The following is a 19,099-nucleotide window of genomic DNA, read 5'->3' on the forward strand; positions in this document are numbered from 1 at the left end:
GGGTTGTCCCCGGGGTCTCCTCCCAGTGGGATGTGCCTGGAACACCTCATCAGGTAGGCGTCCAGAAGGCATCCTAAACAGATGCCCGAGCCACCTCATCTGGCTCCTCTGAGACCCTCCCGGATGACCAAGCTTCTCACCTTATCTCTATACCCTGCGGAGGAAACTCATTTCGCCCAGTTGTATCTGGGATCTTGTTCTTTCGGTCACGACCCACAGCTCGTGACCATATGTGAGGGTAGGAACGTAGATCGAGCAGTAAATTGAGAGTTTCGCCTTTCGGCTTAGCTCCTTCTTCCCCACAACGGACCGATACAAAGTCTGCATCACTGCAGACGCTGCACCGATCCGCCAGTCAATCTCCCGTTGGATTCTTCCCTCACTTATGAACAAGACGCCAAGATATTTGAACTCCTCCACTTGGGGAAGGATCTCATTCCCGACCTGGAGAGGGCACTCCACCTTTTTCCGACTAAGGACCATGGCCTCAGATTTAGAGGTGCTGATTCTCATCCCAGCTGCTTCACACTCAGCTGCGAACCGCTGCAGTGAGAGTTGGAGATCACGGCCTGATGAAGCCAACAGAACCACATCATCTGCAAAAATCAGAGATGCAATACTGAGGCCACCAAACCGGACTCCTTCTATGCCTCGGCTGCACCTAGAAATTCTGTCCATAAAAGTTCTGAACAGAATCGGTGACAAAGGGCAGCCTTGGTTAAGTCCAACCCTCACTGAAAACGAGTCCGACTTACTGCCGGCGGCAATATGTACCAAACTCCGACTCCGGTCGTACAGGGACCGAACAGCCCATATCAGGTGGTTCAATACCACATACTCCCGAAGCACCCCCTACAGGACTCCACGAGGGACAAAGTCGAACGGCTTCTCCAAGTCCACAAAACACATGTAGACTGGTTGGGCGAACTCCCATGCACCCTCGAGGACCCTGCCGAGGGAGTAGAGCTGGTCCACTGTTCCCCAGCCAGGACAAAAACCACACTGCTCCTCCTGAATCTGAGATTCAACTTCCCGACGGACCATCCTCTCCAGCACCCCTGAATAGACCTTACCAGGGAGGCTGAGGAGTGTGATCCCCCTGTAATTGGAACACACCCTCCGGTCCCCCTTCTTAAAAAGGGGGACCACCACCCCAGTCTACCAATCCAGAGGCACTGTCCTCAATGTACACGCGATGTTGCATAGGCGTGTCAACCAGAACAACCCTACAACATCCAGAGCCTTTAGGAACTCCGGGCGAATCTGATCCATCCCCGGCGACTTGCCACCGAGGAGCTTTTTAACCACCTCAGTGACCTCAACCCCAAAGATAGGACAGCCCGCCTCAGATACACCCAGACTCTGCTTCCTCATGGGAAGCCGTGTCGGTGGAATCGAGGAGATCTTCGAAGTATTCTCCCCACCGATTCACAACGACCCGAGTCGAGGTCAGCAGCGCCCCATCCCCATGATACACAGCGTTGATGGTGCACTGCTTCCCCCTCCTGAGACGCAGGATGGTGGACCAGAATTTCCTTGAAGCCGTCCGGAAGTCGTTCTCCATGGCCTCACCGAACTCCTCCCACACCCGAGTTTTTGTCTCAACTACCACCAAAGCTGCATTCCGCTTGGCCAGCCGGTACCCATCAGCTGCCTTAGGAGTCCCACAATCAAAAAAGCCCTGATAGGACTCCTTCTTCAGCTTGACGGCATCACCGCTGGGTTCGGGGATTGCCGTCATGACAGGCAGCGACCACCTTACGGCCACAGCTCTGGTCGGCCGCTTTGGCAATAGAGGCGTGGAACATGGTCCACTCGGACTCAATGTCCCCCGCCTCACCCGAGACGTGGGTGAAGTTCTACCAGAGGTGGGAGTTGAAACTCCTTCTGACAGGGGATTCTGCCAGACGTTCCCAGACCCTCACAATACGTTTGGGCCAACCACGTCGGACCAGCATCTTCCCCCACCATCGGAGCCAAGTCACCACCAGGTGGTGATCAGTTGACAGCTCCGCCCCTCTCTTCACCCGAGTGTCCAAGATATGTGGCCGCAAGTCAGATGACATGACCACAAAGTCGATCATCGAACAGCGACCTTGGGTGTCCTGGTGCCAAGTGCACTTGGTGTTATGCTTGAACATGGTGTTCGTTATGGACAAATCATGGTGAGCACAGAAGTCTAATAACAGAACACCACTCGGGTACCCTCTTGTCCACCGTGGTGAACCCCAATGTACAGGCGCCGAGCCGGGGGGGCAATAATTATACCCACACCTGCTCGGCTCCTCTCACTGTGGGCAACTCCAGAGTGGAAAAGAGTCCAACCCCTCTCAAGAGGAGTGGTACCAGTGCCCAAGCCGTGTGTGGAAGCGATCCTGACTATATCTAGTCTGAACTTCTCAACTTCACACACCAGCTCGGGCTCCTTCCTTGCCAGAGAGGTGACAGTCCATGTTTCTGTAGCCGGGGATCGGCTCGCCAAGGTCCCCGCCTTCGGCCACCGCCCAGCTCACACTGCACCCACCCCTATGGACCCTCCCACAGGTGGTGAGCTCATTGGAAGGGGGACCCAAGTTACCCTTTCGGGCTGTGCCCGGCCGGGCACCATGGGGGCAGGCCCGGCCACCAGGCGCTCGCCTTCGAGCACCACCTCCAGGCCTGGCTCCAGAGGGGGGCCCCGGTGACCCGCGTCTGGGCAAGGGAAACCTTGATCCATTTAATGTATTCTTCATAGGGGTTTTGGGAGCCGTGCTTTGTCTGGTCCCTCACCTAGGACCTGTTTGCCATGGGTGACCCTACCAGGGGCGTGAAGCCCCAGAGAACTTAGCTCCTAGGATCATTTGGACACACAAACCCCTCCACCACGATAAGGTGACGGGTTCCAGGAGAGGATAACAAAGTCAATGGGCCTCATTTGCTAATAAATGGGGGAAAATGTTCTCTTCTGCGCACAAATTGAGCATAGATGCAAAATCACTGTTAGATTCATGACACGTGGGTACCGGCTCAATTTCTTCGCACCACTCTGTGTATGTTAATGAACTAAAATGTATTCTATATCCCGGACTCGTGCCCGTGACCTGCAATATGCATTTTCCCCTGTCAAAGGATGTCTGTCTGATGCAACTCAACCAATGTGCAAAAGTCGAAGTAGCGCATTTTCACGACCATAAAGCGCACTTAAAAGTCTTACATTTTCTCCAAAATAGACGGGGTGCCTTAGAATGCGCCGGGCCTTACGTGTGCACCGAGTTCCAAAATCTGTAAATGTCGTTGTGTGACTTTGATGAGCGCTCCGCTTGACTGACTGGGAGCATTTGTCTTTTTTATATCGTGTATGTAAACTTCTCATTTCAACCCTATACTTAATTCATCTTTACCAGACACTGTTATTCGTTAATGAGTCATAATTAGGCACCCATAGGTTTTGTTGGCTTTCCTCCAGTGACCATGTTTCGATCACTGTTGGAATTGCATTTGATCCTGGCATTTGAAAGATCTGCCTAAAAAGTACCAAGCCCTCAAAAGAAACAGCATTTGAAATAGCCCCTCGTGCTGACCATTCACTTTCCCACAAGTGTGCAGTTCCCACGGACATTTGCAATGTGTGTGCTTCAACCATATGTTACTGATAAGGCTGTGCGTTTTGCTGTCAACTCTGATAATCCATATTTGTTTTCCAGACGTAAAAGCATATAAAAACCCCAACCAAAACCTCCGCTGTCAAGTCCACACGGAGGATCCAAGGTGAGCTCACGCATTTTTGTTGCTTATGTAATGCTCCATCATCAGTCACTGTCCTTATGTAGTCTCTTTCCTTTATGGTACTTATCGGTATGTGTCCTGCAGGTCTGCTGGAATGGCTTTTTTCAAGTTCTCAGCTCTGGCTGTATTGCTGCTGTCTGCCTACTGTTGGGCTGACAACGAGGTAACTAAAATGAGCAAGTGTCACAAACTAGAATCGTTTTTCGACTGCATAATCAATCATAATACCACTGTTGCAATGGTGGACTGGAACACGAGGATTGCCATAAAATCCAGCAGGAAATCCATTCATTCATTCATCTTCCGTTCCGCTTATCCTCACTAGGGTCGCAGGTGGGCCGGAGCTTATCTCAGCTGACTCTGGGCGAGAGGCGGGGTACACCCTGAACCGGTCGCCAGCCAATCACAGGGCACATATAAACAAACAACCATTCGCACTCGCATTCACACCTACGGACAATTTCGAGTCTTCAATGAACCTACCCTGCATGTTTTTGGGATGTGGGAGGAAACCGGAGTACCCGGAGAAAACCCATGCCCGTGTCTGCGTGGGTTTTCTCCGGGCACTCCGGTTTCCTCCCACATGCAACAACATGCAAACTCCACCCCGGTCCTCAGAACTGTGAGGCAGATCTGCTAACCAGTCGGTCAGCGTGCCACCTCAGCAGGAAATTGTTTTTCATTATTCTAATGACCTTAGGCCTCTGATTGGCTTTGTTAAATCACTAATTACCTCTGACGTTTTATGAGTGTGATTAATTTAATTTGAGTTAGTAAGTTATCAAATATAGTTCCCTCCTCTATGAAAGTCAACTAGGAGCTCCAAAACCCAGTACACTGCCATTGTAAAACAAAACAAAACAAAACAAAACAAAAATCCATTTGTCGCTCAATCATGAAATCTATGCTGATTTTAAATTTTAAATTCAGATAAGTGGCCTGTCTTTGTAATTACCCTTTAGGATTTAGTGGATTGAATTTGTTTCACAGTGTGTGTTCATCCTAATTTCTAAGACATGATTTCCCCCCCCCCCCCCCCCCCCCCCCCCCCCCCCGTTCTCTCTATATTGCTGTGCTACACAAGCAGGCAGGTATGTATCAAATGTAATTCCCTTGACTTGCACAAGACACTAACACCTGTTCCAAGTGAAATGATATTTGTGTCACAAACAGATGAAGTCGCAGAAGATCTGAGTCACCTTTCTGTGTCGGAAATTCTGGAGAGAGCCAACAGTAATCGGAGTGCGTGTCAGCCAGTACCTTCTCTGGGTAAAGCTTCAACAAAGAATGAGCAGGCTTTAAACGGGGTGAATGATGTATTTCAGTCCGTTCGGCTGGTGAGCCATTACTGACTGAAGGAGACATTGCCATTGACAATGATGCAGAGCGAAATGCTGACCCGTGCACCAGTCGTAGTTGCACGTGGCTCAAGTCGAGTGATAGAAAGGTCTACGTTCCTTATTACATCACCAATCACTTCTGTAAGTGGATTCTTCTCTCTTGACTGTATTGTATTGTATTATCGTCGTGTGTGTCATGATTTAGCATTTACCGGATTGCAGGAGGAAGTATGGGCTGACGTAGCCCATCATTGTTTACGGCTAATTTGCCATCGAGTAACTTGCTTGCGTTGTTGAGTTCAATGCAGCAGTTAACACGATATGCATGGGAACAACACTAGACATAGAAAAACACGAGAGCCTTTTAGTTTGTTTTAATAGGACTAGTTTGGTTCTGCGGCACGGTGAATGACTGGTAAGAGCGTCAGCCTCACGGTTCAATCCCCGGCCCCGCCATGTTCTCCGGTTTCCTCCCACATCCCAAAAACACGCATGCGAGGTTAATTGACAACTCTAAATTGCCCGTAGGTGTGAATGTGAGTGCGAATGCTTGTTTGTTTGTTTGTGCCCTGCGATTGGCCGGCGACCAGTTCAGGGCGTACCCCGCCTCCTGCCCGATGACGGCTGGGATAGGCTCCGGCATCCCCGCGAGCCTAGTGAGGAGAAGCGGCTCAGAAAATGGATGGATGGATACTTTGCTTCCTCTCTTGGTGTGGACCAATTGAGCAGAAAATGTTTGGGTGTAACTGGTCCGAGAAGTCCTACAAGAGGTGGTCATCTCCTTAGCGTTGACAAAGTGTTTAAATGTTGAGAAAATGTCCATCTAAAAGCAACTCAGAATACCATGATGATAATGCTAATTCCCCAATAGCATTTATTGTTCTGCTATGAAAAAAATACTAACTGCTGCGTCATCATGCTGCTAGCTTCCCGTGAGAGGGCCATTATCACCCGCGGACTGGAGTCCTTCTCTTCATTTTCCTGCATCCGCTTTCGGCCCACCAGGAGCAGCGACCGTGACTGGCTGAGCATCGAGTCCCAGGGGGGGTATAAAAACCACAGCAATGAATCATTTCTTTGAAAAGCATTTCAGAGTTCTTCGTTCTCTTCAACATCACCCTGATTCTCTTCAGATGCTACTCCTATGTCGGCCGTGTTGGTGGTAAGCAGGTGGTTTCTCTGGCTCGCCGAGGATGCCTTTATCATGGCACCATCCAGCACGAGCTGCTCCATGCGCTCGGATTCAATCACGAACAGACACGCAACGACAGAGACAACCATATCAGGGTTCTGCTGCACAATGTCCAATCTGGTAATGGAGTCGAAATCCAATGTTCAATAATATTGACTAATTGTCTTACAGCAGGGGTGTCAAACCAATTTTTGTCACGGGCCACGTTATGGTGAACGACTTCCCCCAGCGGGCCATTATGACTGTGAAACCATGTAAATGCTTAATTGCCTCATATTATTGATGGATAGCCGATTTGAAGTCAAAAGTCAAGAAGGTTGTTCAGTTACTGTACTGTTAAAAAAAAAAAAAGGATTGGTAACAAAAAATGTGTGCAGCATTGGAACAATATTTATTCCAGATGACAATTTGAAATTTGGGTACAGAATTGAGCAAGTCTCATGGAAGTTCATGCACATGATTTGCTTTCGCGGGCCACATAATGTGGCTGACCAGACAGGATCTGGCCCCCCGCCCGGGCCTTGGGTTTGACACCTGTGTCTAATAGTATCACTTTTCACTTCTGAGTGTTCTGAATTCAAATGAGACAAAGCAACTTTTGGATGTGTTCTTCAGGAATGGAGCACAACTTCAGGAAGATTGCCACCCTCAACCAGGGCACTTCATATGACTACAACTCTGTCATGCAGTACCACAAGTATGAACTACTATTGGTTTGTCCTGCAAAAGAGCACTGCTCGGGATTTGGGGCCCTGTAAAAAAAATAAAAAAAAAAAATATATATATATATATATATATATATATATATATAATACATTTAAAAAACAAATCATCTTGGACCCAATCACATCAATGGCGCAAATTGAAACTACAATTTTCGACAGCTCATGTCAGTCAGGGAACCGGATTTTTGCCCCTTCCTTGATCCTGCTCTATGTGTGCCATGGGGCCATATTTGGGTTTTAACAAAGTACTTTGTGTCATGTCACAGGTATGCTTTCTCCAAGAACAATCAGCCCACCATGCTTCCCATCCCTAACTCGAATGTGCCCTTTGGCGATGCTAAGGAGATGAGCCGCACTGACATCGCCAGGCTCAACACACTCTACAAGTGTTGTGAGTGTCCAACATCAACAATAGAATAATAATATCAACTGTAATCTTTCTGTGATGTTCCCTGTTTCAGAGGAAGCCTTTTCTCAAAGTGATGACTGAGGGTTGAAGGCAGGGATATTTCCCCCAGTCTTGAGGAGCACCTGGGTGTCAGAACTGCAGTTGTGGACTCAACAGCAAACTCAGTGATTTAGCAATAAATTTACACCAACAAGAGATTGTGTGTCAGTGGATTTTGTGGCATTGGGTCTTTTTTGTTTTTCCAATCAAGTGTTACCATAGCGTTTCATATCAACTCATTGACATTTGTCCAACCTTACTTACGTGTTTTCCCTGTGCTTGCGTGAGTTTTCACTAACATGCACTTGTATGCATGTTAGGTGAAATGTATAATTGTGCTGTTTGTCTCTATGTGCCTTGCGATTGGCTGGTGAGCAGTCCAGAGTTCACTTCTCGCCCAAAGTCAACTGGAATAGGCTCTACCTGTGACCCTAATATGAGCAAACAACAGTCAAAGTCAAGTTTATTTACAAAAGAGTCTCAAGGGGCTTCACACGCCAACGACTGACAGGGATTGACAGCATCCCCTGGTGTAAATCCTTTTGTTTGTTTGTTTGTTTCTTTCTTTTTTATATGTAAGCATCTGGTCCTGGCTTGGCCCGCCTGGCAAATTTTAAAAGTCAGTGTGGCCCCTTAGCCAAAAAGTTTCCCACCCCCGCACGAGGCAACCTTACTGATGGGCACGGCAGTTCTTTTGAGTGTACTGAATCATTCGAGAAGAGGCACGGTGGCCGACTGGTTAGAGGGTCTGCCTCACAGTTCTGAGGACCGGGGTTCAATCCCCGGCCCCGGCTGTGTGGAGTTTGCATGTTCTCCCCGTGCCTGCGTGGCTTTTCTCCGGGCACTCCGGTTTAACTCCCAGACCCCAAAAACATCCATGCTAGGTTGATTGAAGACTCTAAATTGCCCATAGGTGTGAATGTGAGTGCGAATGGTTGTTTGTTTCTATGTGCCCTGCGATTGGCTGGCAACCAGTTCAGGGTGTACCCCGCCTCCTGAACAATACCAGAAACGCATTATGATTTTTTTTGGCCACGCGATCGAGACTAATACACGCATAGAACGTGACGTTCTATTCCACCCTTCTGCGGTCTGCGCCCCTATATGAACAACCCCCCCGAAAACAACATCCTACACTCACCCCTGTCAAATAGACCAGAATAAGAGCAAAAAGGTTAGGTAAGAGAAAAATGTATTCAGGATGCACGCTATTTCACCTGGAGTGGACAAGCGATATTGTTTTATGTCTCATCTGGCGGTTTTCAAAGAATGCAATCTGCGCCGACACTCTGACTTGCATGATAGCTTGCGAGGCCAAATGCGAGCAGACAAACTCTCAAAGCTAAAAAGTGGACTGTTAGCTCAGCAGAATACATTTGAATGTATTTGCTGACCTTTTTTTCTGTGAAGATTATAAATATTTGGGTATGTGTGGCTTTCTTGTTTCAAGGTAAACAATAAATGTTTACCTTTAGGCACCCCTGCAAACTGTCACACCTTTTCTGTTACAAACTGACCCTGGTCCTCAATCAGAGAAGGGAAATGTTATGCGGCCCTCACAGGAAAAAGTTTGGGGACCCCTGTGCTAACCAGTCATTCACCGTGCAGCCCACAAAATTAACTCCCTCAAAAATGTTATTTTAAACTATGTTTGTCCTGCATGTCACTCAAAACCCCCAAATTATTAGACCTACACACTTTGCAGTATAGGGCGGTTCACCCTGCGCTGTTTAAGGTGCTCTGGTACATCTCCCTTGTCTTGCCGCTTGTCCATATGCGTTTGCAACAATATTAACGGCAATTGTTTTTGAAGGGCACACATTTTAGTCTCTCCTCGTGCACTTTTCCACAAACTGTCAACAGGTGGGAGAATAGATGCACAATATGTATATGAACAATTGTGTACATAGGGAAGTACATGCATCTGTGCATGCATGTATGTATGCATGTACTGTATGTATGGTTGTAGATATGTATGTATGTATGTATGTATGTATTTGACACTTCACCACACTTATGAATAATGCATGTTATGTAATGGTGAAGGAGTAGAATCTAAATATGTTTAACTTCTCCTTTTCAGACTACCAGTACATGGTGTTTCAGTATGGGACATTTATATTGTAGATTTTATTTGTATTTTATTTTATTGTTTTGTACTGTATCTTTGAAATAAACTTCAATCAATCCATTTTTGACATGTAAAATATCAGGCATGTTTTGTTTTCGATCCCAAAAAAACATACAACAAAATAATCTGTCACTTTTTCACTTCATGATTTTTGAGGAATGAATGAATAATAAAGTCGAATGAATCCATACCGGTAGCTCTCTTCCACGCGTGTCATGCTCATTGGCGTTTGTCATCACAGAATCCAACGCTAGATGGCGGTACTCATTCTGGGTATAATGTGATCGAGTACTCTGTAAAGAAAGTGAAAGAAGACCTTCCGGTGACGCTATAGCTCTAAAAATGGCGGACACGTGTGGCCAAGTAATATTGGGATCCGGGCTTACTGTCTTATCCCATCCTTTGATGTACATTAAAGTGTTGGTTCAGGTAAGAGGGCTGGCTTTCGTTCACATGGCAGCTTCTGAGAAGTTGTTGTATTCATATGCCGATTGCTTATCGGGGATAATCAATATTTATTAGCTCGCTTGTTTAAACTCAATCGCTGACCTTATGAGCTTTGAGAACTGTCTTAACGTAAAGAAAAATAATGTATTTTAATACACTCTCCCCTGTCATGGAGAAAATCAAGAGTGTATAATATTACATACGTCATGAGTAAGTACACAGTACATTTAACACAACACCGACACAAATGTTGATGCCTGAACGGCGGTGACTAATCTTCACAGTCCGTGAAATGTCCCTTTTGACCTTCTCTTAGCTCTCGACTGAGAAGTTGGGTGGAGATGAGCAATGTTAACAGTCTGATTTTGAATGTACATTCATCTTTTATTGAACCGCAATGCATCTCCGTTCGATACATCGGTTCATGTCAATCGGTTTCCGTTGCGAGCAGTTGTCAACCGCGTTACGGGGCAAGACAAGAAAAGTAATGGGAAAGGCTCAACGTTGTGATACAATGTACGATGCTTCACGACACTGAGGCTAACCACCAGAGAAATGTAGCAAGCTAAGCTACAACAAAATGTCAAAAGAGGATAAACTATATGCGTCCCCCAGCCCCCACATCGAACCAATTGAATAACCTTAATCCCCTCATAACGCTAAAAAAAAAAAAAAAAGCACAAATATTGCTGAGTTACATAATGCAAAATTAGACATTTGTTGTTCTGCTTAATCTGTCGTCTTTTTCCTACCGCTTCCTATCTCACACCTGCACTTTAGTTTTGTGTTTTATTTGTTATATTTGACAAGATATGTAAAATGTATATTGCTAAAAGTATTCTCTCACCTGCCTTCACTCGCATATGATTTTGAAGCGATGTCTCATTCTAAATCTATATGGTTTAATATCTTGTTGGTCTTAAACAGCTTCAACTCTTGTGGGAAGGCTTTTGTTTAGGAGTGAGTTCATGGGAATTTCCTCCCATTCTTCCAGGAGCATATTTTTAAAGTCACACACTGATTGATGTTGGACAAGAAGGCCTGGTTCACTGTCCACTCGAAATCAACCCAAAGGTCTTCAATCGGGTTGAGGGCAGGACTCTGCGCAGGCCAGTCAAGTTCATCGATACCAAATTCTCTCACCCGTGTCTATATGGACCTTGCTTTGTGCACCAGTGCACAGGCATGTTGGAACAGGAAGGGATAATCCCCAAACTATTTCCATCCATCCATTTTCTGTACCGCTTATCCTCACTAGGGTCAAGGTCTATAAAGACACGGTTGAGAGAATTTGGTATGGATGAACTTGACTGGCCTGCGCAATCCTGACCTCAACCCTATAGACATGCATGCAAATCAGTCGCCTTTTGGTGAAATTTTGAACTCAAAATAAGCCATTTATGTGACAAAATAGGCCATTTACGTGAATCGTATGGATCCGATGAGTTTTACCTGGGGGGGGGGGGGGTCGCTTTTGTCATAAGCTGTTTTGTACTCCTTGAACGCTGGCAGCTAGACCCATTCCACACAGATGTCATTTCTGAATATTACTCCGCGGCGCACTAATATGCGAGCGCATCAGACTGAGGTTCCGCCTGTGCGCTCGGGACCTGCTTTGGATAAGTACAGGAGTTGACAAGACCAGAAAAAAAAACACTTCCGCCGGTTCTGCTCTTAAGAAGTAACGGTACTTTTGTAAATGTTATTGATCAATTATTGCTTATTTATCAACTATTTCGTGTGCGAGACTACGACTTCCGCATTGGGCACTGTTTGCTCCAATCAAATTGAAGCACTGGTCATGTTGAAGTCTAATTCACCAATCAAACGACACAAAGTCACGTGACCTCACACGACGTCTTCTATTGGGCTTCTATTAACACGAGACAAGCCAGCCCGGTTGATCCCCCATGTTGGGAAGGTCGTCGTTACCATGAAGGCGACGGCGCGCTACTCATGTTTGCATTTAGACGAACAAAAACAACAGCTTTCAGTTGAAGCTTTTACAGCTGCGAAGGGTGGACCGTCATCCTGAACCCTATGGATTAGGAATGGGATGTATTTTCAGGCAGGTGAGCAAATACTTTTGGCAATATATTGTATCTACTGTATGTAGGCACTGCATCTTGTTTGTTTTTTTGCTCTTTTTTTAGTCTGACAAAAAAAAACGAGTGTGCTCACTGGTGAATATCGCGTGAGCGAGACAACAAAAAAAAATTAGCAAAAGAAATGTGCAGCAAATTGGCCAATTAATCTTTGACATGACAGTGTCACTTATTTTCTACTTAACAGAAAAAGACAACTTTCCCTGGACTAAGTTCTATCTAACACTAGCTTTACCAGTTTCCCTTTTTATCTTGTGTGTCATTCTAATGTTTTTAGCCCTTTGTTTAGTTTTTTTACTTCAGTCGTCATTTCTAAATCTGGCGGCTGCTGGTCCCATCTTTGATTTGGCTGAATGTGCATCGGCTTAACTTCTGTCGAGCGAACACATCCGTGGACAGTTGTTTTGGCGTGGCTACGCCGACATTAACCATTCGTTGTCTTAAAGAGACACGACAATTTAATAAGTAACATACATGCTGCCGGCACGGTGCGTGACTGGTGAGCACATCTGCCTCACAGTTCTGGGAACCGGGGTTCAAATCCCGGCCCCGCCTGTGTGGAGTTTGCATGTTCTCCCCGTGCCTGGGTGGCTTTTCTCCGGGCACGCCGGTTTCCTTCCACATCCCAAAAACATGCATTGCAGGTTGATTGAGGATTCTAAATTGCCCGTAGGTGTGAATGTGAGTGCAAATGGTTGTTTGTTTCTATGTGCCCTGCGATTGGCTGGCGACCGGTTCAGGGTGTACCCCGCCTCCTGCCCAAAGATAGCTGGGATAGGCTCCAGCAGCCCATGATAAGCAGTAAAGAAAATGGATGGCTGGACATACATACTGTAAATAGTATTTTTTGACAAAAAAATCAAATGATTACCAGACTCCTTTTACCACGTCAATCACAAATGAGCACGTGGAGGCGGAATTTCCGCCTAGAACAGATTTCTGCGTCATGCCGCAGAGCAGACAACTTGTTTTCAGCTTCCATCAAAGTGTTTTGCACAGTCAATGATCGTAATGCAGCGCGAGTAGAAGCACAACGTAGAGTCTTCCCTTCGTCCATACCACGACCGTTTGCAAACCCAAAACATAACTAGAGGTACGTTTTCTCGGAAATCTTGAATGTTGCCTGAATTGTTCGAAATCCGAGTCGTTCGTAACCCGAGGTTCCAATGTAGTTACAAGTTACCTACTGCAATACATGACATTACATCATAGCACATGGTGAATAAAAGGTCCATAACAGGCTAAAAACAGATGCGGCGATCGTGTACAGTATGCCTCAATAACTTTTTCAAAGGTAATCTTGAAATGTATTATTTGTTGCAGAGTATTCCAGTGGTTTTGGGCAGAAAATTTAAACGGTTGACCAAAAGTAGTGCGGACTTTGGGAACTAAGAGGTTAATAAAAAAAGGGGGCTCACCTATTGAATTGTGAAGGCTTTTGAGGTTGATGTTCCGTGTGATACTACTTTAATGTTCTTCCAGACACTGTGGGAAACACGCCCCAATTTGTAGTAAGCGCGTATGTCAACCAAACGGTAGTAGAATAAGTTCAACTACTCCAAAGGTAATCTATACATCGATTTGTGTAACTATTATATAAATCTAAGTCAGACCAGTCGTCGTCTTTGTGTCTGCTGGCATTGAACGTATCGTGTCCACTTCACAGTCAAGCTCATCGAAGGCTTGTGCATTCTGCTGTATTGTCTGAAGTCTTCTCTTTGGGCATTGGTTGTGAATAGGAGCTGTTTGCATGAAGCTCGCGATGTTTCAAGCGCAATTTTGTACAACACAAGGAAAAAGCAAATAAGCTGAGTTCCCTCCGTCATAGTGTATTGCGTCGCACAAATGATGACGCTGGCTTGTGGGTCACCTTTTATGACGTCATTGTGCTTCTTTTGCCATAGAGATATATGAACATGTTAACATCGGTATAGTATATAGGAGATATATATATATATATATATATACCAGTTTTTCTCAATACCAAGTACCGCCTCAAAATAACTAACATTAAAATGTATTAGCAGTGTCGGCCTAAGTGTACATCTAAAACGAGGCAGAGGTTTTATTCCTAAAATGTATATTGATTATTGTAAGCTGCTGTAAAATTCTGCAGTTTGAACATTATTTGATGTAGCATTTTTTGTTGTTGTTGTTACTCAGTTCAAAATGTTTAACAAGGTTGTCTGGCCGCGCCCTGACCCAGGAGGCCTGCCTGAACATTATGTAATTTGAACATTAACACTGCACTTAACTTTTTGGGGGGAAAAACCTATACTTTCAGTAAATAATGATTCAATTAAAATGAAGTTCACACAAGTTAAAAAGAAATTGTACATAGAGGTTTAAAAAAAAAAAAAATTCTTAAATATTAAATGAAAATGTTTTGTACTGCAATAAGTTCAATACGACTGTAATCTATTTAAAAATGTACTGTACAAAGTCAAAAAGCAAAAATAAAAATACTGGATAAAAAAATGTATCGGATTTAAAAAAAATTCAAACTGGTTGTATTCATAGCTACCATTGTAATGTTTGATTATTTTGCATGTTTTAAATGTTGTAAATAGGGTGTGTCCCGATCCGACCTTTGAGATCGGATATCCAATGTCAGCAACAACAAAAAAACAAGCATCATATCGGACTGGATCTAAAATCTGTGATTTGACCACTCCTATTCTGTACAAGCAGTCCATTCCATGCGCTGCTTCAGGACCCGTATGCAGAAGTGCCCGGACGGCATGCAGAGCCCACCTTGATCACAGCAACAGGTTGCTAACATAGTAGCTAGGAGTAAGAGTGAATGTTGCCTGCTTAAAAGTCATTTATTGACACTCCAGTTCAAGTTCACTGTAAAACTAAACTCTCATAAAAGAATGACACCTATCGAATGTTCAAATACAAAACGGACTTGGTCTTTCTGCGTTTGCTCGCGAAAATCGCTAGCTCAAAGCTAACAGACAATGAATGAATAACGCCATTGAAGAGCTAACGGAAATTAGCATCAAACTCGCACAACTTAAATGTCTCAAAATAATGAATATTGGAACACAAAACTCTATAAAAACACATAAACAGGCAATACAACAGTACTCGGGTGTGTATTCAAACTCTGTGAAAATATTAACAATATTCGATCGTGACTCCTACTTTCTTATTTGCTTTGTGTATCTCATTGCGTGCACCACACTACCCCTTATAGTTCAAGACGTGCACAGCAGGAACAGCAAATCAAACTATACCCCAGATGCATTGCCGCACGTGGAGACAACAAATGCTGTTCCCACCATGTACTGACAGTAAAACAATAACTGAATTGAACTTAAATTGTAACTTTGCACTTTAAAAGTAAAACTTACATTTATTATTTATTGGTTATTTTTTATGGTTTTCAAATGAATTTTTGTATCTGTTCAATTGTAGAATATGCTTATGTTTAAGTTAAGCAGTAGTTCTGTTGCAATTTAAATATTTGTTGTTATTGTTTTTTTAGAAGGCATGATGGCCGACTGAGGATCCTGGTTCAAATCCGGCCTCGCCTGTGTGGAGTTTGCATGTTCTCCCTGTACCTGCGTGGGTTTTCTCCGGGTAATCCGGTTTCTTCCCACATCCCAAAAACATGACTCTAAATTGCCCATAGGTGTGAATGTGTGTCTGAATGGTTGTTTTGGTTGTGCCCTGTGATTGGCTGGCGGCTAGTTCAGGGTGTACCCGGCCTCTCGCCCAAAGATAGCTGGGATAGGCTCCAGCACCCCCGCAACCCTAGTAAGGATAAGTGGCATGGAAAATGGATGGATGGTTTTATAGAAGTTGTTTTTCAGGATGCTCTTATATAATTTTTATTTTATTAAATTGTAGTGCATGCGTGTTTCAAGTTACTTCATGAAACCTGTTGGTTAATAGTAAAAGGGGCAGTTTTTCCTCATACATACTGTTGCTGCTTATTGTTCTCTGTTTGAGTAATCTAATTTGATTAAGCCTTTTCTAACATGCCATACTAGAAAATAAGTGTTTGTTATTATCGGATTGGCCCGGTATCGGCCAAAACTCAAGGCTGCAGTATCAGATCGGAAATGAGAAAGTTGGATCGGGGCATCCCTAATTGTACATAAACTTTTTACAACTCCAATTCCAATGAAGTTGGGACGTTGTGTCAAATGATTTTCAAATCATGTTCAACCTATATTTAATTGAATACACTACAAAGACAAGATATTTCATGTTCAAACTGATAAACTTGATTGTTTTTAGCAAATAAACATGAACTTAGAATTTGATGGCTGCAACACATTCCCAAAAAGCTGGGACAGGGTCATATTTACCATATTTTCTTTGAACAACATTCAATAAACCTTTGGGAACTGAGGACACTAATTGTTGAAGCTCTGGAGGTGGAATTCTTTCCCATTCTTGCTCGATGTACAGCTTCAGCTGTTCAACAGTCCGGGGTCTCCGTTGTCGTATTTGACGCTTCATAATGCGCCACACGTTTTCAATGGGAGACAGGTCTGGACTGCAGGCAGACCAGTCAAGTACCCGCACTACTTTATACGAAGCCATGCTGTTGTAACACGTGCAGAATGTGGTTTGGCATTGTCTTGCTGAAATAAGCAGGGGCGTCCGTGAAAATGCCGTTGCTTGGATGGCAGCATATGTTTCTCCAAAACCTGTATGTACCTTTCAGCATTAATGGTACCTTCACAGATGTGTAAGTTACCCATGCCATTGGCACTAACACAGCCCCATACCATCACAGATGCCGGCCTTTGAACTTTGCATCCATAACAGTCCGGATGGTTCTTTTCCTCTTTGGTCCGGAGGACACGACGTCCACAATTTCCAAAAACAGTTTGAAATGTGGACTCGTTGGACCACAGAACACTTTTCCACTTTGCATCAGTCCATCTTCGATGAGCTCGGGCCCAGAGAAGCCGGCGGCGTTTCTGGATGTTGTTGATAAATGGCTCTTGCTTTGCATAGTAGAGTTTCAAGTTGCACTGACGGATGTAGCGCCCAACTGTATTTATTGACATTGGTTTTCTGAAGTGTTCCTGAGCCCATGTGGTATTATCCTTTACGTATCCTAAATTCCTTGCAATTTTACGTTGAGGAACATTGTCTTGAAACTGTTTGACCTTTTTCTCACGCACTTGTTCACGAAGAGGTGAACCTCGCCCCATCTTTGCTTGTGAATGACTGAGCAATTCAGGGACGCTCCTTTTCTACCCAATCATGGCACCCACCTGTTCCCAATTTGGCTGTTCACCTGTGGGATGTTCCGAACAGGTGTTTGATGAGCATTCCTCAACTTTCTCAGTCTTTTTTGCCACCTGTCCCAGCTTTTTTGGAAAGTGTTGCAGCCATAAAATTCTAAGTTAATGCTATTTTTGCTAAAAACAATCAAGTTTGAACATTAAATATAGTCTTTGTAATGTATTCAATTATATATAGGTTGAACATGATTTGCAAATCATTGTATTCTGTTTTTATTTGTTTAACACAACGTCCCAACTTCATTGGAATTGGGGTTGTATTTAATTCATTGATTCATTTGCGTACCACTAGTGGCACTCGTACCACATTTTGAGGATCACTGTTCTATACTATATCTTTGTTTGGCCTTAATTATTTTTTCTTAGCGCGACTTACTGGACTGAAGGGGTAGGGAAATTTATTTTACCAGTCCTACGTCATGAGTCTCATTTGGATGAACCACCCTGAACTTTAAGGCTTTGTGGAAATACAGTACAAACCACATGGGCCGCAGGAACATTTTACAACCGGGAACAACTGTTAGTTCCTGGGCTTTTTGGTGAAAAGCCACAATTGTTGACCACCCACAGGGGACACGCGCACCAAGGCAAAAATACGTACACAATAAAATTTGGGATTTAAGAAGCCTTCTGGATTAAAGGTAAGACATCTATAACAAACAAGAACAGTCCAGTTGCCATGATTCAACCTCTGCAGATGAATGCATGACATATTGAAGCCAACATTTACAACAACTGTGGACACGTGTGGAACAAACAAAATCCAGATGCTTTAAACTGATTTATATCGATTGTTGGTGTTCATAGGTCGGACACGAGCCACTCCCTCCTACACTGGGCAGAAACTTATTTGGCAGACAGGTCTACCAGTTGCCTGGACTGTTTGCTTATGGTAAGTCACACTCTTAAAAGTAGTGTTGGGAGCGATAAACTGATGCGACCGGATGTCCTTTCGTAAAGGTGAGAGATACGACTGTAATCGAGATACGCTCCCTAATCGACACAAAATCAACCAGGAATCCTTAGATACGTTGGTTGTCGGGCGGGCTGTGGACCATATATGGTGAGGCTAGGAATCGGTCCCTTGAGGATTTACAGTTTTGATCTCTTAAAACAAGAGCAAGAGCTCTTGCGCTGTGCACTGTTGACGGAACATTATGCTTACAACCAAACACTACAGTAGTGGGCGCTAGCGGCACCACTACCGTATTTTCATGACCATAAGGCGCACTTAAGTGTCTTACATTTTCTCCAAAATGGACGGGGCGCCTTATAATTATGTTTGCACCGAGTAAATATATATAAATATTGTTGTGTGATGAGCGCTCCGCTTGACTGACCGGGAGCATTTCCTGCCGACACGCTGCTCATACAGAGGAAAAGCGGACGTGGCTGAGGACAGCATGCGGACGTAAAGGGGGAAGGGTGCGCGTGAAGGAGGACGCTAAAGGCACGCCCCCAGTTGGTCTATAGCGCATTGTGCAAAACATCGGTTTGGCTGAAAATGGCACCTCCGAAGAGACATGCTTACGAAGCACAGTTTAAACTGCAAGCTGCCAGTTACACGGAGGAACATGGGAATCGAGCAGCCGCGAGAGAATTCAAGATCAACGAATCCATGGTTCGCGAGTGGAGGAAGCAGGAAAACGAGCTTCGCCAAGTCAAGAAAACGA

At 44.6% G+C, this 19,099-nt stretch overlaps 2 protein-coding genes across 4 annotated transcripts in view; both read left to right on the top strand.

Annotated features, from left to right (window-relative positions):
* Positions 1-3,607: 3,607 nt before the first annotated feature.
* LOC133469236 (hatching enzyme 1.2-like) lies at positions 3,608-7,626 on the top strand. The gene is made up of 9 exons (XM_061756056.1): positions 3,608-3,747; positions 3,850-3,929; positions 4,936-5,007; positions 5,091-5,246; positions 6,032-6,152; positions 6,239-6,417; positions 6,913-6,994; positions 7,289-7,413; positions 7,484-7,626. Coding segments are annotated over exons 1-9 (942 nt in total). The 5' UTR covers positions 3,608-3,622; the 3' UTR covers positions 7,486-7,626.
* Positions 7,627-9,901: 2,275 nt separating this feature from the next.
* mtch2 (mitochondrial carrier homolog 2) overlaps positions 9,902-19,099 on the top strand; it is a 38,511-nt gene continuing 29,313 nt past the window's right edge. For all 3 annotated transcript variants that reach the window (XM_061756077.1, XM_061756069.1, XM_061756087.1), the window contains exons 1-2: positions 9,902-10,030; positions 18,234-18,318. In XM_061756077.1, coding sequence (XP_061612061.1) covers positions 9,944-10,030; positions 18,234-18,318 — 172 coding nt within the window. In that variant the 5' untranslated portion in view covers positions 9,902-9,943. The remainder of the gene's footprint in view (positions 10,031-18,233; positions 18,319-19,099) is intronic.

The sequence above is a fragment of the Phyllopteryx taeniolatus genome, chromosome 2 (genome assembly GCF_024500385.1).
Source record: "Phyllopteryx taeniolatus isolate TA_2022b chromosome 2, UOR_Ptae_1.2, whole genome shotgun sequence".
Lineage (NCBI taxonomy): Eukaryota > Metazoa > Chordata > Actinopteri > Syngnathiformes > Syngnathidae > Phyllopteryx > Phyllopteryx taeniolatus.